Source organism: Passer domesticus, chromosome 2 (genome assembly GCF_036417665.1).
Source record: "Passer domesticus isolate bPasDom1 chromosome 2, bPasDom1.hap1, whole genome shotgun sequence".
NCBI lineage: Eukaryota > Metazoa > Chordata > Aves > Passeriformes > Passeridae > Passer > Passer domesticus.
The window spans coordinates 50,031,753-50,057,013 of record NC_087475.1 but is presented as its reverse complement, the minus strand read 5'-3'; the positions used below and the strand labels follow the sequence as shown (position 1 = coordinate 50,057,013).

The 25,261-nt window shown below is 35.5% G+C and overlaps 1 protein-coding gene across 1 annotated transcript in view; it reads right to left on the bottom strand.

Annotated features, from left to right (window-relative positions):
- The window catches only part of MYCBP2 (MYC binding protein 2), a 175,664-nt gene that overhangs the window by 119,617 nt on the left and 30,786 nt on the right, over positions 1–25,261 (bottom strand). Inside the window, exons 3-17 of the mRNA XM_064408498.1 lie at positions 22,716–22,931; positions 17,875–18,028; positions 16,440–16,636; positions 15,977–16,219; positions 15,633–15,704; positions 13,716–13,812; positions 9,239–9,312; positions 7,984–8,122; positions 7,283–7,359; positions 5,588–5,792; positions 4,516–4,680; positions 3,661–3,819; positions 2,998–3,202; positions 2,173–2,318; positions 1,349–1,450 (exon numbers count right to left, since the gene is read on the bottom strand). Coding sequence (XP_064264568.1) covers positions 1,349–1,450; positions 2,173–2,318; positions 2,998–3,202; positions 3,661–3,819; positions 4,516–4,680; positions 5,588–5,792; positions 7,283–7,359; positions 7,984–8,122; positions 9,239–9,312; positions 13,716–13,812; positions 15,633–15,704; positions 15,977–16,219; positions 16,440–16,636; positions 17,875–18,028; positions 22,716–22,931 — 2,251 coding nt within the window. The remainder of the gene's footprint in view (positions 1–1,348; positions 1,451–2,172; positions 2,319–2,997; positions 3,203–3,660; positions 3,820–4,515; positions 4,681–5,587; positions 5,793–7,282; positions 7,360–7,983; positions 8,123–9,238; positions 9,313–13,715; positions 13,813–15,632; positions 15,705–15,976; positions 16,220–16,439; positions 16,637–17,874; positions 18,029–22,715; positions 22,932–25,261) is intronic.

Below are 25,261 nucleotides of genomic sequence, written 5' to 3'. Positions count from 1 at the left end.
AATCATTAGAGTACATTCCTGCTACTGTTCAAGTGATCTTTTTTTGCTTTTGAAACAGATGGCATGCAGAACGGATAAGCTGCTCTGGTTCTACGTCTAACCACAGAAATAGAAGCAAATGTAAATTTTCCTCTGCCACTCTTCTTTTTTCTTTTAACTGAAATTTACCTCCCAGCTCTGTCATCACTGATGGGCTGAACAGCAGCACCTTTCAATAATGCCTGGGCATTTAACTAGGATTCAATAAAAATCTGTTAGCTGCACCAACATTTGCCAGCAGCACGCAGCAGCTCTGACATGACCTAAACAAAGGCTTCCTCTCTTCACCTCACAGCTAAAATTAGCCACAAAGATGCAAAGAAAAATAAATATTCCATCCTTTTCCATATGCATAGGCAACTACAAGATTTCTCTTTCTGATTGCTCCTTATTTGTGGTTAAAACCAGCAATTTCTTAATGCAAGTGAAATAAAGACACAATTCACATCACAACAATCATTGGCACAGTCTAGGAAATAATTTGGATTACAAGGCACATTTTGTATTCAAAAAAATGCAGTATCTAATTCATAAGAGAAGAATCAAAATGGTATTTATTAAAACTACAGGAACTTGAAAGAGCATATATCCCAGTAAGTTATTCCTCTTCTCAACAGACAATTCTTAGTGACCACATCATCGTGCTTTACAAAAATATTACAGTTTACATCAGTCTAATTTTCTCATATTTAATTTGCCAAGACACTGAAGTATCTTAGAACATGAACAGTACTGAAAAGTTATTGAGACAGATTATTCTTTGCATGGAAAATCAACAATGAGGTAGATAAAACAACAAAATTTTCACATGTTGAAGTGGTGGTTTTTTTTTAATTCAGTCTGTGTCAATATTCTCATGTTATACAAATACAGAAAAGTTCATTTTATAAAAGACAATTCTACCTACCATTATACAACAGAAATGGAATTATTATAGTAATTAGATAATTCATATAATAGGTAAATAACATGAGACAGGCTTGTAGTTCTTTCTTCATATAAATATGTTTTAGGATCTACATTTTAAAAAACATTCAACAAGAAAATGGCAAAAAAATAAAAACTCTATGTGAAAGTGATATAAAATGCTCCTTTCATCATTAAAATTCTGATTCTTATGTGCAAACTTTGTTAAACACATACTTTTTCCACCATTTTCTACAAGCATGCTATATAACAAACTATCTACTTAGGACCTGATTTAGTTTCATCACTGTACAGGCTCACTGGAGGAAGACTATTTTCATTCTTGGAAAACAGACTTAAAATTTCTTAAGCTATTCAAGGCCCTTCTCAGTAAGTCACTCACCTCTTCCTTCTTCCAATCTATGTCTCCTAATTACGCGCTGCCGCTTTTCCTCTTGTCGTAGCTGAAGGTGTTCCTCAATATTAACTCCAGGAACTGGGACAGCTAAATAGATTAAGAAAATAAAATACATAAAATTATCTTTGAAATTGTTGTGGTGGCAATAAACCTTAAAAGAAATAAGGTAAATGAAAACTGAAAACCTACTTACTCACTGCTTCTTTACATGGCCCTAACAATAAATAAAAAAGGATTTGAGTAAATTTGGAGGAGTTCTAAGCTTTATCTCCTGATTTCCTGGTTTTCATGAATCTGACTATTCCAACATCACTAAGTAGTACTTAGGCATACACATATATGTAGTTATGTGTTGTCATGGTTATCTCCATCCTCCTCTAAAAAGTTTCAAAAAGTATTATTAAACCAAGTCTACGATTGTTTATATTTTTAAAACGTTTTACACCAATTAGCCATGTTTTAGTTTAAGAATGCTTAAATCCTGATAAAAACATTATAGAAAAATTTTCAGGAAATCGAAAAGGACAAGAACTTACAGTATCAACATCAGTTTTGTAACTGCACAGGTCACAAAGTGGCACAGGTGACTATAGTAAGGGCAAACTTCGAACAGTTCACTTAACAAAATGATCCCACTTTGCTATATCACCAATAAATAAATCTGACTGTTAAGCACCATTTTAACAATATTACATTAAAACTGTCCTGTAACAAAGTGTGTAAACAAATGTACTGGACAACAACAGGAAAAAAAGAGGTACAGTAAAACTGAGAATTAAAAGCCTTTTTGGTAATTTCATAGTACTTACCCAGCAAGAGATCTAAAGGTATCATCTCTTTTACAGCATCAAGGATTCCTCTTTGCCTTGCCTCCTGGCCATCCAGTTCTCTAGCACATGCCTTGCAGCAGCCACACACAGCACAGCCTGACTCACCTGAGCCACAGCCACAGATTCTGCAGCAAACAGAGTTGCTTTATCACTATCTTTTCTTTTTGTGCATTACTGACACCTTTGTAATTAAAACATAGATTATTACTTTGTTCTATCTGTGGACATGCAAAGTTTTCCTGAGATAAGCAGGAAGGACAGCTAGTTTAAATCCTAGCTGCTGTTGCATGGTGCCAGGACCATACACTGACCGTCCACTGAATTGACTTCTCAGAATTACTTTCCTTTCTTCAATTTAATGTACACCACATGAAAACATGGACAAGGAAACAATGAGCACACAAAATGCTCAAGAAACAGTAATGATGACGTAGTGATCCTCTGCAGCTCAACTAAGAATTAACAGATAATGGCAACTTGAACAGCAAGATAAATTTCTACCAGAGGATGAAGAAAAGTTATCCTGAGCCAGCAGCTCTGTCAAGAGACAGAAATTATATTGGTGCTCACCTCCAACAGCTTCTAGTGAAGAACTACATGCTAAAGTGAGAAAAAAGTTTGTAAAACTAAATCACCTGCAGCCACAAGCTATTTCCAGAAATTTTAAGCCATTTCCAATTTTAAAAGCACATACCACTATATATTTAGCTATAAAGTTACTTTAGATGGAAACTTCAACTCAGTTCACATTCAGGAAGTGCTTTAGCCATCCAACTCACTGCACATTCCCACACGTGTGCTTACCCTCCAGGCACTCTATCAGGACGCCCGCTACTAACACAGCTGGCTCCATAGCCTGTGCAATCTCCACATACAGTGCACACCATACACTGCTCCAGCTTCCATTTATGCATGCCTGGAGGACACATCATTGACTTCTCATCTTTTTCATCCAGTTCCTCTTCCAGATCTTCATCCATTGCTGTTGCCATGTTCTCAACTCCAAAACCTATTTCAGATATTGAAATAAGAAATACGTGCTTTCTGAGGCCAACAGAGAGAGTTCTGGTTACTCAGAGAGGTAAAGACAGGTTGTACAAGGCTCTGAGCAACCTGATCTAGCTGAAGGTGCCCCTGCTCTTTGCCAGGGGAATGCACTAAATGACCTTTAAAGATTGCTTCCACCTCCAACTATTCTACGTGTCTATGAACTGCTGAAGCTCTGAAGAACATTTCCGTATCAGGTTTTAAAAGGAATGACTAGGAATGCCCAATTTGCCTGCTGAGCTAGCACAAAGACTTTTTGGGAATCTCTGTGCAGGGGCACGCTTGATTTTTTAAAATCATAATGCGTGTATTCAAGCTTTAGTGTTGGAATTACATCTTATAACAAAATGTTTAGCTTTATTTTCACTTCTGATATTTGCCAGCACACAAATGAAAAATAATAAAAACAAGGTCCCACACCTTTTCCTCCCTGGTTCATAGAGCCTGTGTCTCGTCCACACTGTCCTTTATTATTTACTCCAAATGTCCAAACTTCGCCATTCTTCATTAACACACAGGTGTGAGCTTTGCCCATGGCAACTTGAGTCACAAAATGACCTTTCAAATCTGTTACTAAACCTGTAAGACATAAAACACTTGAATGAAAAATTCCACTTTCTAGCCAAGAAGGAAACTTAACGATGCAACAAAATTGTTAGTGGATACTGACAATTTTAAAATTTACATCATAGGAAAAAAAACAGATATAAAAAAACAAGTGTAACAAGTGTTAGAATAAAATGTGAAAGAACTAGGCCTAGGCCACTTGTCCTGCAAAAAATGAAAATCCAAAAGCAAACCTAAAACTGCTGCAAATCACTTGTTTTGAAAAAGAATTCTACAGGAGTCATAAAGCCATTGGAGTTTATTTCATTAATATTTTACTTAAACTGTAAAATATTAATGCTACCTTATGAGCAGAGAAGCACATAAGACCTAGCTTCCAGCAGTCTTTTTTCTTACCAAAGCACACCTTATTTCTGTGACTTCTTCCTGTGTGGCCTTCTTGTGCCAGATTAACACAAGTGAATTTTTTTTCGTCTCCTTAGTGGAAGAATTACTTTGGATATTTGTCACCACTGATGCTAAATTATTTTACAGAACTTTTGGAAACTACCTTTTTCTACCGTTCTGTCATATCTGTCTGAATCAACAGAAAGTCAGAAATACATTAGGAAGGTAAGAAACACACAACATTTTCATGGGTTAAAAACTTCCATACTAAATTAAATTATTTCAGTTGAAACAGAATTCAAAAGACCAACATTAACTTACTTGTACTATCAGAGTAAATGGCATCTTTTCCAAACATGTAGAGTTCTCCATCTTTGGAAATTACAGAACTGCTTCCATTATTGCACGCTGTAGATATGACAATCTTTCCTTCCATTTTAATAATTTTTTTAGGCTTATATGGTTTTGATTGCCTTCTGCTTTTAGCTTTAAATAAAGAAATAAGTTACAAGTAAATCTATCAAAAATCTTCAAACCATCACAGGCATAATCATTACAAACCACTAATGAAAAAACCCAAACAACTAACTATAGGTACAATCTCCTGGTCTAATTTCAATTGGATTATACTGGCTCTGCTCAAAAAAAAATCAATGGCAAGCCAAGACATTATTTGATCAGTACCTTTTAGAAATGAATCTTCAAGTATTTCAAATGACTTTAATTATTCTTATTAATCTACCACATCATCATCTCCCACCTGTTTCCTAAAGTATTTAATTCAATATTACAGCAGATCACAGACTCAGGGCACTTTAAGATATCTTCAGTTGTCTTGCAAAGTCTATTTCAACCTACACACACAACTACAGAAATCAAGACTAGGAAATGTGTTAATTTTATATTGATGAGGCATTTTTTAGTCTGAAGATCAAATTAATCTGTCTTCTTTAATGTCTGAAGAATTCTGCTTGATTGAGCACAGAAGATCTGCTTCTACAAGTTCTCATCAATGTGCCTCTCCACCAGCCAGCAAAACACCCATTTCCAAAGCTCAATAAAACAACAGCGAAGAGGCAAAAGTTTGGCTCCACAGTTTTTCCAAGTCCCAGGCAGACAGCATGGCCTCTTGACCAAATTTACTACTGTCTTTTCTTGGGACAAATCTAAAATAGTACTTCCACCACACAACCCAAACTGTGGTAAAGCAGAGATTGGATTCTGTAGCTGGGAGAGGTTTTGGCACTGGTTGTCAAGATTTGTGGCCAGCATAATCTCCTGCACAAATGGCAAGCTTACACATTCCTGGAAAATGCTGAAACTCTTATTTTCAAATTAAAAACTCTTTAAGAGGCTTTTACCAACCACTGGTCAAGCAAGCAATGATACGTACTTGATTCACCATCCTCTCCTTTACTAGCAGAACCTGTGAAGAATATGCTTCCATCCTCAGCAACAAGTAAGGCATGTGAGCCATCATGTCCAACAGAAAACTGAATAATCTTTGGAGATTTTGTGATTGGGAGTTCAACCCATTTGCCAGCTGAAGGGCCACCTTGTTTGATTCCAAGGCTCTGATATTTGCCAGTATAATAAATCTAGGAGAAAAAAGTTTATCAGTTTTAGTTATGCCACAGCACTTCAAGCTTATATAATTCTCAAAGTTGCACTGTTTTTAATTCCTTTCATTTCAAAGCACACTGCACTCTTCCTGACTTTATTTATGCCATTTCAGTATCTCTGTCCCAAACCCATCAATTTTGACTTATTTGGGGGAAACAGTCTGATTAGATTCTTAGTTTAGATTGTTTTGAATTGTGCTTTCTACTGAGCCACTGAGTGAGCTTTCATATATAATTGTTTGGCTAGATGAGTTGAAGACACAAGAAAGAATCAAAGAAACTACTCAGAGGAAGCATTTAAAACACCTCATAAAAATGTCTGCTCTGTATAAAAACAAGATGGTATTATAACAATAAAATAAATTTAAAATAAAAAATTACTACATATTTTAATATGCTTCAACACATTTGTAAAACATGTTTAGTGGCCACTGACTACATAAATAACAGAGTAACATATTTCATGTGAACAAACAAAAATACTGACATGAACTGAAAATTTTCCTTTAGAACCATGCAACTCAACTCTATAAAATCGGTATGTCAACCTATGGGGCATCTGAAGCCATTTTACATTGCCTTACATATTGTATTTCCTACCTTAACAGACAACTTTATAGACTAAACCCAGGAAATATATGAACTTTATACTGAACAGGCATTTTTGTTAGTTGAATGATAAAGGTAATCTGCCTCCCTCAGTGCTGAAGAGTTCTATTTGATCAAATTCTGGCACATACCATTAAATTTTCTTTAAAAATATTTACTCTAACATTTTCAACAATCTCACTGTTCTGACAGCAGCAGAGCAAGACCTTCATTCCAACAAAGCAATGCAATTTTGAACATGTAATTAAGAACTATGTTCCTACAAGATAAATAGCATTAGTCTTTTACACTGAAATAGAACCACAGTAAATAATGGAAAGAGTCAGTGACAGTATTATTTCTAAATTTCCATGATTATGCAAATGCCTCAAAAAGTCTCCACTGAGCAGAACAACATATCAAATCATGAAGAATAGGTTTAAAGAAATCAATTGAAAAATTTGCATAGGGGAATCAATAATTCTTTAAAAGATAAGAAAAAAAAATCAGGATGGATTTAAATAAATTACTATGGTCAGACTGGAAAGTTATGAGGTGTTAAAATCATTTGTAGACAGAAGACAGTTTTGTTTCCCAAATTTAAACGAAGTCCTTCATTGTAAGACTGACTGTAGAAATTCCTATAAATTCAAGTAATGGCTATCTAAGGGGTTCTAACTATCTGCTTATGCTTTTAAATAACTATTTGTCTTTTATGTTTTAAAGCAGGCTCTGAAAAATATATTTGAATACAGTCATAGACATACATTCTAACATACTGAAAAGGCAAAAAAAATTATGGAAAATAATGATTAAATTAAAAAAACACAGAAATCTATTGGTGCAATTTACTATTCACTACAAAACATTTTCAGTACCTTTCCACTAGCAGTTTTCATCAGTGCAAACTCTCTCCCAGCACCAAGGACAGCTGATTCCTCATCAAACCCTGTACCTGTGCAAGTAAGATTGTGTTAACTGAACAGTTTAACCAGGCAGTTTCACAGACCAGTCACCTATCCACCTCTGCTGGTCCATGGAGCCAAATATGCTGGGTTTTTTTTGTTCTGATAGAGCCAAAAGCAAGCTCAATAGAGCAAAAATACCCCAAAGCAAAGGCCAAATTATTGTTTTTTCAAAATACCTTCATAGATACTACCAATTCTTCACCTCAAATTCTGACTTGAGGTGAAGAATGTGTTTTTCAATGTAATTCTTTCTCCCTTTAATCCAATCAGTGGTCCTTGTAACTTGTTAACTTTGATCCACAGCAAGGAGTTCCACAGCTTAACTATGTTTTATAAAGTCCAAGCTTCAAACAATTATATATTTATTATACAACTGAAGGAAAATGCTGGAAAACTATGAACAGTACTTGAGACAGAAAGGTGGTTCCAAATGGGTGTATGGATTTGACTCTGAGTCAAGCAATGCTTGAATGGTTTCAAGCCCCTCTCCATGTGTTTATTATGGAGCTGTACCTTCCTGCACATAGCAGAGCCGAAGGAAAGCGCAGTGTTTCAGATCTACTGTTTGAATTTACCAGCCTTGTTATTAACCTTCAAAAAACAGAACTTACTGATAATGTGCAAATCTTTCTCCAGATCAAACAATGAGATGCCACAGGCATGTAAGCATTTTCTTGCAAGCTTAAGCTGCAGTTCTTGTTGCAATACTGGCTCAGTACTTGTGGCAAATATTCGCACTACAAAGCCATCCTGCAATAAATACAAAAATCCACTTTATACTGTACAAAAAATGAATTCATTTACTTCTCAAGTCCTAAGTACACAGACATGGCACTATTTCAGAATAAATGTCAGAGGGCACATTGACAAAGTAACATTTATTGTAACATTTACTACAGAGGAGAAAATAATTAAGTGGCCATCAGGACAAGCTGAAGTATCTGACTCCTTACACATATATTGAGTTCTATGAAAATGCTAAGAACACTATAAAAATAGTGAACTGCTGTAGAAATCTTACTCTTACAATTATTCACATTTATGTTTAAGCCCTGAACTTCTTGTTCAGAACCCAAAATTCTGCATGCAAAGTGACAGCTGTAAAGAGTAACTAGAAGAGTTTCCTGTTTACAAGTGCAGAGTATCTTAATCTCACCATGTTAAAAAAAACCCCATCAGTTGATTCTGTTAGGAGGTAAGTGGATTAATCTTGGTTTTTCTACGTTTGGTGTTTAGCATCTGTTGACAACCCAGTTTCACCCCATCCCTATTTTACAGATTTCTCACTATGAAAAACCACACCAGAACTAAAAACATAGTAACTGTCTGCTGAAAAAAAACATACAACCACCACTACAGTTTTGTCCCTAGTAGGAGCACTTCTTTGAGTTTCTCCAGCTTTGGCCATCAGGCAACTTTCAGACAAAAATCAACTGGAATGTAGTATATTTCGTATCTCATCTAATAAAACTGTCTGAAATACTCCAATAAGTTCCAAAGCAATTACAGGAAATTAATAAAGAAAAAAAATTATCCCTAAGCTCTATGAAGCTTATTCTACAAAGAACCTGTAGAACATACTACTGAACATATAAGATTTTTTTTTTCCTGAAAGAGCAATGGAGTTTTTTTTAAAACTTACCTGAAAAATAAAAAAATCAATCACAAATCAAAATTGTGTGAAAAATACTGCATTTTTTAATGCACAAATATGGAAGTTTCTCGTTATTTCTAGTTACATGGATTTCTTTCTTAATTGTGTTAGTGAAGAAAAAGCCAAACATGAAGCAAAAAGGAGGCTATAAATATTGCAAGATAAAACCCAGTTGAGAGAAAAATAGTTTACCCATCATTTGTAAAACTTACATCTCTAGATGCTGCTATTTGATTAATATATTCTCCATCTGTGAAAAGGATATTCTGCCCTTCAGTATGACAATCTGTGAGAGAAAAATGAAGTGCATGGCATCAGTTTATATTAGCATACATACACACACTAATCTCTGCTTCTGTCTAATTAATTTTCACTCCAATCAGATCATGAGAGCTCTACTTTGTCTCAAGTGAGATCATACCATTCTGATAATGTGTTATTTTACATTAAGATGTCCTGTCTTATCAAAAGCATGTAATTCTCTTCAGTTTCTGTAAGAGTTATTACAGCACTTTCCATTGTGTGAAATGTGAGTGGTTACACCCCAGTATTTAACTGCAAAAAACCCCATTCACCTTTCACTGTTAGTCACCTGTGAAGAATATTCCAAACTATTACAACACAAATAAATTCAAATTTTCCAAGACTATTAAATCTTTCTCCTTTCCAAAAGACTTTTTTTATATCAGGACCATTATTTTCAAGAAATGTTTCCTCAGTACAGCATATAGAACCTACAGAAATAAATGAACCACGATTTTCATTATTTATCCCATTTTTTCACAATTTATAAATTTCACCAAGCTATTAACTGAAAAAATCCAGGAGGGTTTTGAAAATGATGAAGTATATACTTGAATACATCACTCATTCATTGGAAATAGCTCAGATAATTCCAAGAAAATGGGAGAGAAATAATTCTACCCAAATTAGGGTAGGAAATAATTCTCCCAAATTAGGAGGAAAAAAAAAAGAAAGACCACTTTCTCTGCAAGTTTAAACCCATGTCTGCACATGATTTTTTCTTCCCTTCCTGCACTATTGATGGAGCTACTGGCAAAGATATCATATGGTTTCTGTTTGTCTCATTGACTACACACACAGGAAAAAGACCCCTTCAAAAATGCTATAGGACAGCCACTCTACACTCCAAGTATTTGCTTCATAATCTGAACAAAGATTCAGTACTAACATTTTACCAAATAAATTTAATGCTAAATGGAGCATACATAATGCCTTTCTAGCATAACTAGCAAGTTTGCTGTTTTTTGCTACCTAGCTAAAGCACTAAAACAATACAGCTGAAAACACCCCACAGAAACTCACTGTTTACTTATTCCTGATACACTGCCCAGCCCAATCCAGTGTCTTACCAGGAACAGAATATGCATTAGAAAGCCTTCTGTAACTTCACATCTGGAAGCAAAATACCACAAGTAGACAACCTTCCTTCTCCTTAGAGCACAACCAGGTATGAATCACAGATGGTATGCAGGAAGCATGATGGAGAATGGCAGCAAAAACACTGAAGTTTGAAATACTGCTCTCTCAAAAATAATCTTGGATTTAACAACAAAAGGCAGTCCACACAACTAATTCTCTATACTGCAAAGTCACCTTAGTGATAAAAGAAGTACCAGTAACTGGATGAGAAGTTCCAAAACTAATCTCAATGACATTTCTCCAAAGGTTACAGGAAGCCGGTAAGCATGAGGTTTCCTTGAATAACTGAAAATTACATGCTCACACAAGCAGAACAACCAAGGAAACAACACATTCCAGCCACCAGTGGGTCCATATTGCACTATCTGGCCTATTACTTGAGCCACTTCAAGAAAGGTGAGTCTCCTGGTAAACATTTCTGGGGGGTTGTTGCTATGTTTGGTAGATCTGTTCAAAAAGGAAATCTAGAACGGGGTGGGCTGGTTTGTTGTTTTGGTTTTTTTTTACATATATGCTCTCCAAAACACCTCCTAAAAATTAGCACTTGCTTAACTAACAGGCCCAGCATAAAAAATCAGATCATTGGGAAGACTAAGAAATGGAAGGCAAGTAGAGCATTTGGAAAAACTAGTATAGTGTCTCATCTAAGAAGAAGCTTGTATGATCAATCCTGAATCTTATTCAATCTGACTTTGTATATTACTATGGCGGTGAGGATAACCAAGCATTCTGTCTTAAGATTGCTATAAGAGAAAGGGTTTATGTACTAAAACCATGTAACAACAGACATCTGTTAATCACAGCCTCCTTAGAGGCTTCAAAGGAAGTCTCTCTGAAGCATCACTTTGCACATTCATATTGCACATTCTGCACCTGCTAATAATGCAGGACTTGAGGTCATCTAGGCTACCCTCAGACAGCAGTACTTTCCACACTAGAGGAATAGTCCTGAGCCCAAGATATTAATTTGCAATTTCAAAGAACAATAAAACTATATACCATGTGACTTCAATTTCTCCAGCTGAAAACAAACTGTTTTAAGGTATGCAGTAAGCATCACTGTAGAAAGAAATGGCAAAGATGAAAAGTTCTGTAAATTCAGGTCTAGTCACCTAGTAAATTCTCATGGAATTCATTCTTTTACGATACATGGACTGAGAAAACAGATACTCAACTCAGGTACAGTGTATAAGGCAAAGGCCTTAGACACAAGAATGTTGACACACAGCCTGATAGTTCCCGAAACAAGGCTGGATTTGAAAGATCATCTTTCAGAGTGGAAAGACTGCCCTTTAAAAACAGAAGTTTATGGCTTCAAGAAGCTGATGGATCCTCCTTGTCTGAGAAAGAGAAAATAACATTCCATAGTTCTCTGGTTTTTCTAAGATCACGTGACTTCTACCTAGGATCAACTTCTAATCAAACCTCCTATGCATCCCTTGTATGGATAAATTCTAATAACTTTTTTTAATGCACTATCACCAGCCCAGGCATTTGAAAGAGATTAATTCCAGACACAGCCATGTCTGAATACCATCCCAAACAGGAGCAAATATTTGCTGTGTTCAGCTGTTAGCAAGGTCACTGGCCTCTAGTTCTATCCAGCATGGCTTTTCAGAACTAGAACAACTTGCAAGTCACCTTAAGATTGCAGTGGGGCAGCCACTACTATTCAGAGTTAAGTACCTACTCAGTTTTCCTCAGGTCAGACACCCTCCCCCTACCTTCATTTCATTTTTTTCTAATGGGAAAGGAAAATAACTAGAAGTGGAACCCCTGGAATTTGTCCCAGGCAAAAGAACAAGATTATATCTTCTCACAATAACACAACTGAGATCAATGTGTAGAAGTGCACAAAGCAAAACAGCAAAGTTCAAGGACTGAAATACAAAGGACTGGATTTATAAAGAACACCTAACATCGACCTTAACACCGTCACAAACCACACAAAATGCAACTGAGAGGACAGTTTGAGAAATTTCTGAATGGTATTCCCATTTGGATTTGCTTTTGCAAATTGTTGAGAAGGCACACACATTTAAATTGTGCCTTTTTACAGTATAAATACAAGGCAGCCTTGCAGAACTACACTTGTCACTGAGATTTGGTGAAACAAGCTAACAGCTCCAAGGGTAGACTTTAAATGTGCTCAAATCTCTCTGAAGACTTGCATAAAGAACACTGATTTGTTTACAAATGGTAACACAATTAAGGACATAATGAACCCTACTGTGCAAGAAGCTGCCCTGAGGTGAACAAAGCTGAAAAGCCACTCTGAAAGGCAGTTTTTCAGGTCCTTGAATATGCTCTCAGTGAAATACCTCATACAGCCCCCACAAAGAGCAAGAGCAGGTTAAAAAGACATCCATACTTTAAGGATGTGCAGAAGGTTGCATGGACTAGATTCAACATTCAAAATTTGTTTAAAAAATTATTATTTGCATTTTAAAGACAAAAATCCTAGAGAACTTTTCTGAGGTTTCAGTCAGTGGTTTCTTATTTATGTCAGGACGAAGCAAAATCTTTCTTCTGATTTACAAAATAAGCCTGTCATTGTTTGATTAAAAATATTCTTGTGTCCTTCTAATATTTATCTGTGTAGCTAAGAACAGATGTATTTCACTAGAAGGCCATTAAAGCCTGTTACAGGAACATCCTTATTCTCTGAACAGACTGAAGTTATGAGGCTCCTCTGAAAAAGGATAACAAAATGAAAACAAACAATCCCCCACAAAACAAAACCCACGCAAAATCCCCCAAAATCGAAAAAAAAAATTCCCCAAACAAAGAAACCAAAATGCACCACCAATATAAACATCAGAAGCATAGTCCATCAATGTTCATTAGCTGCCTTTGCTTTCTGGATATATTTTTACCTTATTAAAAAACAAAATTGTTTTGTTCATAGTTTATAATTGCCTACATGTAAGAAATCCTGGAAGCAAAGTCATACACAAGCCAAACATTCAAAGTTCAAATGAGAAAGAAAAGAAATTTTTTAGGAAGGAATTTAAGCTCTTGTAGTCTTTAAATAAAGATGTTCAGATATTCTAAAATGTTGTAATATTTTTCCAGCAACTGGAGTAAGATGCAAGGCCTTTAAGTGAAATACTGAAGATGGTCTGAAGTGAAGCAAAGTCATAAGCAATCTGTGACCTCAAAATCTCTCAGTTTCTCTCTTTGCCTGAAAACATGTAAATGTAAACAGCAAACTATACCAAATTTTTCTAATCTGGAGATTCTCACCTGGCAAAGCAACTGTACCGTCTTGTTCCAAAGTTTCAGGGTTTATTCTTATGGCTGTCATACTGTGATTATTCACATCTCTGTATAATAAATAGCCCTGGCAAGAACAACAAAAAAAAAAAAGTGGAGGTATGAAAATACTCTTAAATACATTAACAGATGTTAAAAGGGAAAAAACCCAATGATTATTTTAGATATTGCTTTAAAATAGTAGAAGTCTTTTACATCAAATGATAATCAACATTTTTTTTCTACTAACCCAAATTAAATTCCACATTAAAAATGGAAATTTGACTCCCTTCCTCCACTTTCTACACGCCATAGATTAGCATGCTGAAGCTTGTATACAAGTATTGAAGCCCCTCATATTAATTCTGTTATTTATATCTGTACACAATTGGACTTAAAAGCCACAGCCACAGTAAAAACAGAAACAGTGTTTCTGTATCCACTTTTCAAGTCAACAGAATAGTCACAGGAATACCAGGAAGGTGGTAGATAATGTTCTCCTACATAGAAGAGCAATCATTAATGCATATTAATACATGCATTAAAATCTAGAATTAAAAAAATATTAATTAACTACTTTGACTCCCACACTAAGACAGTTTCTTCCATTGAAACTCCTGATGAAATAAATCTCAGCAAAATGAGGAAAACAAGCCCACATAAATTAAGCAAAGAGAATTAAAGTAAATAGAAAAGTTTCAATCTAAAAGTAATATGATCAAGTAAGAAAAATCACCTGAATTTAAGTTAACCATGAACCTGAAGGGAAATGACAACTAAGGGCACCTTTATCTCTTATGGACACAAAACTAGCAATAAGTGCCAGTTACACACCTTTCTATAAATATAGCCACAGAATGACACTTGTCCAAACTGCAGAGCCTTTGGCTGCAGTCACTGTGTGAGTGCACACACCTGTACAAGCACTCAAAAAGCATCACATACATTTATAGTTATGTACTCAATGTCCAAATGTGTAACACTATATAATGAAACCACATGAATCCTGTCCCTTCCCGAACTGATAAAACAGACTCCAGAACTAGCACATCTACACCCATTTGTTTTGTGCCAGGGTACCTTTTGGTGATCTGCTTTTACATTAAATAAAACCACATTTCATGTGTTTGGGTTTACACAAACACAATAACTGCAATGAATAAACATATATTTGTAAGGAACCATTTCACTTCAAAAGTGTGGCAAGGAGTATACTAAAAATCAAACTGGGACAATGAGATCATTCAGTTAAGAGTAAATATAGAATAAATTCAGTAAATTAATTATCTGAAATGTGGGTTTTGTACGTTTTGAGGGGTTTTTGTAATGAATAATAAAGGTTTAAGAAAAAGTGGTTGATATTCCAGAAACTATCTCTAAAAAACACAAACCATACAAATACAGTTAGCTCTGCAATGACAACGTCAGTAATTATCTCTACATATTGTTTACATATGCTTGATCCTCTCCAGCCAAAACAGCATTTCCTTATTTTACTGCAAATGTTTTAATGTCAATTCCTTTTCATAACAGGTTATTTCAAATATTTTTTACATGTTTGCTGTAATGGAATTTTTTTACATCCACTGACATGCACTTAGAACCACACATCAATTGACTGAACAATTCATAAACTGATGTGCTAAAACATCATGTTTTGCAAAAGTCTTTAAAGTGACAACACAAATCAAGGACACTCCATTATTCCTTGCCACAAGCCAGTACCAGTGATTACAGGTCTATCATTCTCCATAATTTAGAAGTCACTACCAAAAATTTTGGTTTTTATAAAGAAAGTCAAAGGAATGATAAAATATCCATGTAAGCTTACTCTAAGCCAGGGTCTACTAAAACTACTTATGAGGGATAAGGAGGGATGCACATTTTATATTTTAAGTATTCACTTACCTGAGCATAACCTAACCAAGACTTTTTTTCTTTTCTGTTTTTGATGCGGGATGTAGAATTGTATATGTGGCCCTGAAAAGCAAAAAAAACTTCCATCATTTAAGGAATACCAGAGTGAAAACTCAACACATAATCATTTAAGCAGTATCTTCAACCATACTGCAAAGTGAAAATTCTAAGAAAATGTTGTCAAGTTGTCAGAGAAATCATCAGAAAAATTTACACAAGCTGTAATAGAATGGACGATCAGTGAGATATGTAAGATTGTCCATGGAAACAGGACATCACAGAAGTTAAATTAAAATACTAAGTATCACTCATCAGACAAGAAGCGGCCACATTACCCTCACTGTCCCGCTATATCCAGAGCCAATTTTGTAAAGTCCATCTTTACATAAGAGATAGAGGAAAAAACCATCACTCTGAAGTAGGCACTGGTCATCTTCATCTACAGATATTTCTTTCAATGGCCATTTGTGCATCAAGGCTGCCTTCTTTATCCCATTACTGAACCAGTCCTGGATTTGGATTTTGCCCACCAGAACTGCCTGTACACTCCGCTGAAGAGAGTTTAAAATGGTTGGCACCTAAACAGTAAAAGAAATAGTGAGTGAAAAAGATGACAGTTTTACAAAATGCTGTGTTTTCTGTTCTAACTCTGACTCAAGAGAGACAAAGAAATACCAACTCATATCAAAAATAGAGAGGGGAGGAAAACGTAACAATTAAACAGCACATCTTCTCAGAACTCATGAGAAGTACCCATTTACATAAATTCCCAGATACAGAGAAGTTTCAGTGCAAGACCTGAATAGTCTGACAAGCATGGCTGCCATTATTGGTGAGGATTGCAGAGATTGCTTGCAACGTCCTTCCTGTCTCTCCCCAGGCAGCTACCAAACTGAAGAGGCAGGCGCAGGAAAGTGCTGTCAGGGACTGTCCTGTACTGTCATTCATTCCCGTGCTACGGACAGTTATTTCCAAAAGCAGCTGGAACAGGGATTCTGCAGATAAAACATAGCCATTGCACAGATCAGTCACAAAATCATAGAGAACAATTTAACTATCAATGGGAAATTAAAATAGGAAAATACATTATATCTTTCCTCAGCTGTTATGTTCAGAGCTAATTTCAGACAGAAAAACATTAAATGAATTATCCTTAGCTTTTCTTCTTCATAAATCATCCAATCTGGATAATCACCATGGCTGAAGAAGAAAATAGTGGAATACATTAACAAGAAGTGGGCCAGAAAGTGTTGTTATAGTAGACACTATTCAGTCTACCCCATCACTGAGATGATGTGTAGATCACTTGTCTACTCTTTATGACCATTAGCTATGTTGAAGCACAACCCACTTCATAGAAACAAGCATTTCAAATCAAGGCTTGAAAATTATTTTGATCATATGCCTCTTTCCAAACACCTTTTGGCGGCTGAACTTCTCTAACAATCCAGGTGTGAACAGAAATCCATCTAATTTTTCTTGAGAGCTGATACAACTAATCACTATGGCTGTAATTAAAAAGTCTTCTTTGTAGCTTTTTAGTACTCCATGCATCAATACAAAGTAAGTTTTCTGTAGCAAATTATAATATTTGGAAATGCAATACTGTTGTCATAAAACATGAAAAAATACATGAAGTCTAAAGACTTATTTTAAAATTGTCTTTAAATAACTCAGGCTACAGCCTAGACTGCTCTGCAGTTCTATAAACCAACAAAAGATAATGGGATTTTAACTTTTATAGTTAAAAGAACTATATTCTTTTAACAAGAATATAGTCAATCATGCTCTCAAAGGCATCAGAAGTTTAACTTCTATTTTCAATATCATTAAAAAGAAAATTAATTTTCAGGGAAGCTTTGGGATGGCCAGAGAAAATAAAAACAAGAATTATGACACTCTGCTTAGCACCTCCACAAAAATTACAAAATTAAACATCTAACCTATAGACACAACAGCAAATTACAAGAGAAATTCACCCTACAACTGTATTATTTCCAATAAGACCAAGTATTTTATGTTTCAGAAAGAAAGTGAAACGAAATTTGTTAGTCTGTGATGTTTATTAGGAAGTACTGCATACATGCACCATAAAGAGTGAACACGCCAGAACAGTCAGTCAGTTGAGAACAACCATGTTTCTATCTCACAAATACTTGCCAAGAACCATTTTCTTCTGTCCAACACAGTAACAGATGTATGTTAATAAAAATACAGTAAGAGATGAGATTACCTAGGACTTCAGGAGGCTCTGATTGCAGGCCTTCTGGTTGCTGACCTTGGAGCACATTAAGTAGGGCTTGTAAGCTCCTGAGACACAAGGATGGATGAGAAAATCTCGTCTCTTTTATCAATTCAAAGACTTCACACAATCCAACTTCAATGATCTAAAGAAATACAGATTTTTCAGAACAGATGTCAATACAATATTTTCAGATCTTCATCAAAAAAGTATATCCTTGTGTTCACTGAACAAGACAATTACTCAAAAGGTTGCAACATAAAATACAGTGTTAAACCAGAACCAAAATCAAAAATCCACCTATACAACTAACACCAGCAAATATTACATATTAAAGAGCATATCTAAGCAGACTAAGTTTCTCGAAGGAATAAGGAAGCTTAAAATTTTTTGCACCATAAAAGGCAAACTGTACCTCTGAGCCCTTCTAATTTCTATCCAGTTCATACTCTGACAGTCTTCTTTTTCCTTGCTCATTAACGTGAGCCAGCAAACTAGAACGGTCTTGAAAGCTCGCTTCACATCCTGAATAACAATACATTTGACAGCTGATACTGGCAGCTCTAGAACTTTCCCCTCCAAAGGCTCTGAGATTAATTGCTAGGCACTAAAACTCCATATGTACTCATAAAAGACATGCATTAAGCCAAGTAATAGAACATGTTTAAAAGCCCTGTTACAGCCATGTCTAACTTTCCTTTTCAGAATTCCTGACTATTCTGAGATTAGAGTCATGCTTCTCTTCACTGATGCTCCCTTGCACTTCCTTCTCAAACTCTGTATTTAATAATGATGAAGATGAAAGAAAAGAGAGGAGGGTTAGCACATTACAAATGAGCAGCTGTATTTTAAAAACTTCACTAGGTGTTTTGCTCAAGAGCAGAGCCACCAGAGTGGTTAACAAAGACTCACCCCTGACTAAAATCTAAGGAAAAAGACAGAAATATGAAAACAAGTAACATCATTAATGCAACTGCCACCCATGCTTAAAACATATATATTCTGGCAGTCAGCTCTAAATTCTACTGGCTGCCTTGTACCTGTCTTTGCTGGCCTTTAATTTGATTCCCGTCCTTCAGAAATTATTTTACCATCTATTTTATTCTTGGAGGAAGGATAAAAACACAACCAAGTCAAGTCCTCAAAGCACAGCAGCAATTTTCCTACTAATTACACCTTACATTTCACATCTGCAGTGGAGCATGGGGAAAACACATGCATGGAATCTACAGTGAAAAAAACTGTCAACATAATAATGGCATTATGTTTTTTCCAGGATTTAAAGCTCACAATATCATCCTAAAAGTTAAAAAATAAAATACATTGTAAGAACATTTTTAGAAATGCCCTTCCTGTTCAGTTATAGTGTCTTTGAGAGAAACTAAGTTTATCCTTCACAATCTTCAGACAGAAAAACTCATCTAGGAGCTGACAGAGGCAGCTAGAGAAAGCAGAGAAGATAACACAGTGGAAAATGTTTGGTGACCTTCCACTACAGTAGGAATCAGTAAGAGAGAGTTCTGCTGGGATGTTATCAATTTTGCATAGGTTTTGGGTTGGTTTTTAAATATCTGAGATCTCTTAAATATAAGAGACTGGGTAGGCTTCATAAAATAGGTCCATTCACCGTATTATCCTATGTATGTATATCTTACCTATATATACACATATATATATATGTGTGTATGTGTGTACATCTCTACCTCTCTCCTCCCAATTGTCCTCTGAAGGACAGAATAAGCAAATAGGTCTTTCCAAGATATCTTAAGTTTGTTCTCACTGCTCTCTGAAGGGTTTTTGAGCCAAAACAAGCACTGCTCTGCCTCAGCTTCTCTGTCACAGCCTGACTGCTCTTACTGATGCTCTCTGTGCAACCATTCTCCCATTCCCTTTGCAACACCTTTGAGACTTCAGATCAGAAGTTTAAGACTGCTTAACAAAAGGTACCCAAAATTCTAGCCTGGATGCTGACATTGTGACTCCTAACTAATTCCTAAAACTCCTCCCATTTCATCTTGAAGTCTTATTTGTACTCTTGTTTTATTTTCTTTATCTTTCCTCTCATTGTGAGCATTACCCACAAAGCTCATATTTCTATAATTAAAACTACACACTACTCTGAATTAATTCATATTATATACATACACAAAAGAAAGACCATTTACAAAGGTAACATTCTCCTAATGAATTTTAAAATGCACAAAATCAGTATCTAAAAAACGTAATTGTCCTTTTTCTTGATACAAGTTAAAAATTTAAATTTTTGCTTACGGTTATTAACAAAATGCATGTCAGTGCAGGAACAAAGAATATTTTAGTCAGTTAACTCCACCTTAATAGTTTTAATCCGGTATTTGTCCCTTTTAGTACAGGACTTTTGTGGATCATTCATTACTCAGCCTTAAGTTTAAAACTTGATGGGGGAGGGGTGAGGGTGAAAGGTGTGGGAAATACCTCTTCTTTACTCTGCAAATTACAAATCTTACCAACAGAACTGAACCTACTCCATTTCAGGTAGAAAGATCATTAACTAAGACACTAAATAAATAAGGCAGCAAATAAGTATGTCAGACAAAGGCAAGTATTTCCTGAAAAGCAAAAATATAAAGCTATCAAAGGAAGTTAGTAAACTATCTGAACACAATCAAAACACAATTTTTTTCATTGTGCTAGTATCTGAAGAGCAGCAAAGTCTGTCTCTTAATGTTAAAAACAACTATTCTCAATCTTATTATAGAAATTGCATAGGATAACTTCTGATTCCAAAATACATTCTACTTAAAGGCTCTAACAAACCTGACTTCCTCAAGTTCAAGATCTGAAAGAAAAATACTTCAACAGAACACCTGAAGTCACCTTGAGGTACAAAAATGCAGAATGTTTTCAACTTACTCTTAATTAAACAAAAAACCATCAACATACCAAGGACTACACTCTGGAGAATCTGTAAAAGCACAAACCCTAGCCACACTTTTTATTCATCTTTCACCTCACTGTCAAACTCAAAATATATCAGTATTCTTTTTAATAAACTAGCAATTACTCTTGTAAATATTGTAAACCTTAGAAAGTTTATAATAACTTTCTACTTTACAGTTAACAAACTAAGCCCTACAAAATATTGTTCCTTGTCACGAGACAGACACCTGTATCCAGGATAGCGAGACATTTACACAGTCAGCCCCTAGAAGTTTTACTACATGTGAGACAGTTCCAAGCAGATGCTTTTTTCAAAAGCATGAATGCAAGTCCAATTGTTACCTCCAAGTGACCTAAACAACCCTATATTACCTAGACAGTTATGAAAAATACTGAGGTTGTATCAAGCATCTAAATATATTTTCGAACCAAAAATTCACAAATTTGGTATTTTGTAGATTCTTTATTAAAAATTAACAGTGTGAAAACATATCGATTTTCACCAATTTTATATCTGCTGTACTGAATGCAACAAAAATCTCAACAATTTTCCATTTTGAGAGAAGTTTGTTACCTACAGTTTCTCTATCATTTTTTCTAAGCCACCACCTTTGTAATTAATTGTCCAACACAATACCAATGCTTTGGTTTCCACAGGCAAGTCTTCTGTCCATATCACTGATAGATCTCATCCTTCCTGGAACCTCTTAATTTCAACATCTTTTTAAAACGTCATTCCATTCCCCATAAGTGCTAGTAGCTACACTGCCTTTTACTTAAAATTAAGCATCTACAAGCACTTGCTGATTCATTTGATACAATCCACAAGTCCTGAGATGCAGTTCATAAACAATGCAGACTTGCTTTCCAGCAACCACATATTTTGCAATCATCAATCATGACATTTCAGTTGGCTGACTTGGTTATGCTTCTCTGCAATTCATCACCACTACTTTCTGGAATGCCAACTCTGCCCCTCAGATAACACCTAAATGCAGTCATCTACAAAATTCTAATTTTTTTAAGCCACTCAAATATTCTACATAACCACAGCTGCAACCACCTTTTTTAATTCAGCATTTTTATTAGTTTTTAGGCCAAATATATATAAGGGAAGAATATGAATCTGAATATGCTTTTTAGATTCAGAAGAACAATAAAACAAAGCACGTTCCATAGCACTGATAAGGTAGCAATGAACAAAACTAAACACATAGCTTTGTAATACACAGTAAAAAACAAGTGAACCAAGAAATTGAAAAAAAAAAGGAAAAAAATCAGTAAGTCCTTTATTTCTGACTTTCCACCATTAATCCTACTATAAGCATAGAAGCAGTCAATAGTAAAAAACCCACTCTAACTGTTCAACTATAGCATCAAAATCTCACAATGCATTGGAATCTGGAGCTGTCAGTACCACCATTAAGGGCAGTAAAGCCAAAAAAGGGAAAGAATAATTGAGTTACTGCAATTACATGCATACCCAGGAAAATATCTGAGGAACCATTCCACCAAATTATTTCCATTATTAGAAAGACTTATTCCTTTTGAAGGGTAATGCAATAATAAAAAAAAAAAGCACCCTTTACCATTATGAGCTGGTAGCCTCTCAGAGACATAAGAGCTGCCTTATTTGCATCATTTCTGAGTAGATTGAGGCTGTAGGTGTTCAAGTACCAACACTTTAAAAGGAGTGCAACTTGAGTGTTTACCTGACATTTAATTGACTTTAATTTGGGCAGGTACATAGATCATCCTAATTCATCAAATGATTCTGAACTAGATGGACTACAAATAAAACTACAGCAGTGTTCTAAGCAGCTGGCTTATACTGTTGCTCTTTAATCCCCAAAAAGCACATAGCAACCTTAGATGACATACATGGCACAGTTTATGTGGTACCAGTTACTTGCCTTTGGAAGTTTAATAGGTGGCTCTTTGGGCTCCTCTTCTTCATCACTGTCTGAATCCCCACTCTGGACACTGTTCTTTGAGGCCAAAGACACAGACGCTTCCTTCTTCTGCCACTCCAACACACAATGGCGGACATTGCAGTAAACATTAAAAGCTGAAGGATTGCTATGTAATCTGATATCTGGTATGGTTATTGTACTCTCTAGGCTTTCAGTCTGAAAAACAAGATCAGTTTTAATTTTAGTTTATTAGTTTACTAAAGTTACAAGCTTTGCTAAATATAAATAATCTCAACAGTCTCAATTTTGACAGATCAAATTATTTCTACACTGGTGACAACTTTCCTGTTGAAGTACCAGGTCTATTTCAGGCAAGGAAGAAAGGAAGAGGAGAACATTTCATTAGATTCTGTCTAGCTTTAGCCTCTGCCTCTCATAACTTGATGAGAACATTGTTGAGAACACTAGGACTAGAAGTGACAGCAGCTCAGGCTACAGAATGGTACAAACCTGTGCCACAGTGGTAAGAATAGCAGAATCATGCTTTAGCTCCTCTACAGCAGTCTGTTTTGGAGATTTTAACTATAAATGAATTTTTAAATGCATGCCTTGTTATTCTAGTTGTTAGTTTTAACCTGCTGGTAAAGACTTAAATTAAAAAATTTAAGATGTTTGTTAAATATATACTAGAAATTAAGAAAACCCACTTGTTTTGTCATTAGATGAAAACTGATGGCAAGTTTAAAAACTCCTGTGAGGATGCTGCAGTTAATAGTTTTGAGAATAATAACCTAATGGACTAATTACTAAATAAAGAAATCAAGGCCTATGACTTAACAGGACACCATTCTGTTTTCAGAAGCCCTGAGCCACAAAGTACGAGCTGGAAAATTGTTCTGAGAAACTACCACTACCATGGCCCACCTTGGTACCTACTACTGGTGTATTATTTTCAGCCTTAGCCAAGACACAAAGGAGCCTTCAAGAGGCTGTCACTGGACTTGGAAAAATACTAAGAGAAAACATTTTTTAAAGATCTGCCCTGTACTTTACCAGTCTGAAACAGTGAAATGGAAGAGGAGGTATGACTGACTTGAAAAAAACAAAACTCCACCACAATTAATTCCCAAGCAGGGTTACACTTTCCATTTGGTTGTGTACAAGCAAAGACCAGGCTGGTCTCCGCACAGGCTTTGAAAACTGGATTCCAGGCAAATGGGAGCAAGCAATTCTCTGTAAGAGCTTGCTGTAGACAGAGAGCACAAAGACCACGTAAGGAGAGAAGGCCCAGGTTAAGAGTGCAGGACAAATTTGCTTGACCACGCAAGGCAAAATGCGGGGAATTATTAGGCCAGACAGACTCAGGGTCATGACTAACTTCACAAGGTCATTTTCGGTTTCTTTCTCATATTCTTCAGGGATAGGCAGAGGAAGGGCACAGTGAGAGTGGAGGTTTTTGTCTTTTTTTTTATTTATAGGGTATTAATACTGTGCATTGCCACATTCATCTGGCATGAAATTGTACAGTGAATTATACTACAGTGATTTGAAACAGATCACTGAGAGCAGTGATGGGAAGGAGAACATTAAACTAGCAGAGGAGAGGTAAAAGGAATTTGAGAACCAATGCATTGGGTAATGTTTTAATAAGGTGATTTGTTTTTCTACAATATGGTTGCCACAGTTTTCTACATCACAAAGACTTTTATCTGCACATACATTTTTATTAACACCAGAAATAACACAAGACTCTAAGCTAGACCTTTTAACACCATATGTTACAAGACAGTAAAAAAAAATTCAAAATTACCTGAAAACATTTCATCGTTCACATATTCCCTGTTTTTGACTATAATATTATTCTGACTGTACTGGTATATATTTGCCTATCCTTCCTTTCCATTACTGCTAAAGTTACTGCAAGCTAGAACATTAAGAAATAATGCTTTACTATGAAAACTATTTCATCAAACACATTGAGTGTTAATTTTTCTCACCTGCATCAGTGGTAGCAGTAAGCACAAAAATATAAAGATAATGAAGCAGGAAAAAGAAAAAGCTGGAACAAGTTCCCTATCCACATACTCAAATTTGGCAAGCTTTTTTCTTTAGCTCAACAGAACTTCTGCCATTAAGAATTGAAAGACAGCAAAGTTTGGTAATTGTTCAATATTAGTATCTTTGAAATAGTAAAGCTCTTGTTAGAAATCCTGCAATATTAATCATGCAAGAACCCAAGGCACAACATCATGTTATTCCAGTATCAAACTGAATCAAAATAAATTTGGATTGACCCCATTGATAATGAGCTCCTACATACTTTGAAGTTTGACACCAGAAAACTGAATTGTTACAAGATGTAACTCTTCTGTTCATCAAGTATCCATACACATTACCCCAAAAGTTTTTGCAGCTCCTGTTAAGGCAAATACATAGTACAAGCTTTCATCTTTAAAGCTAGCTCAGTTGAATGGCACAGGTTAAATTCCTCAATAAACTTAAGTTTACTAAAGTTTTCACTGACAGTTACAGGATGGGGAAGCTAT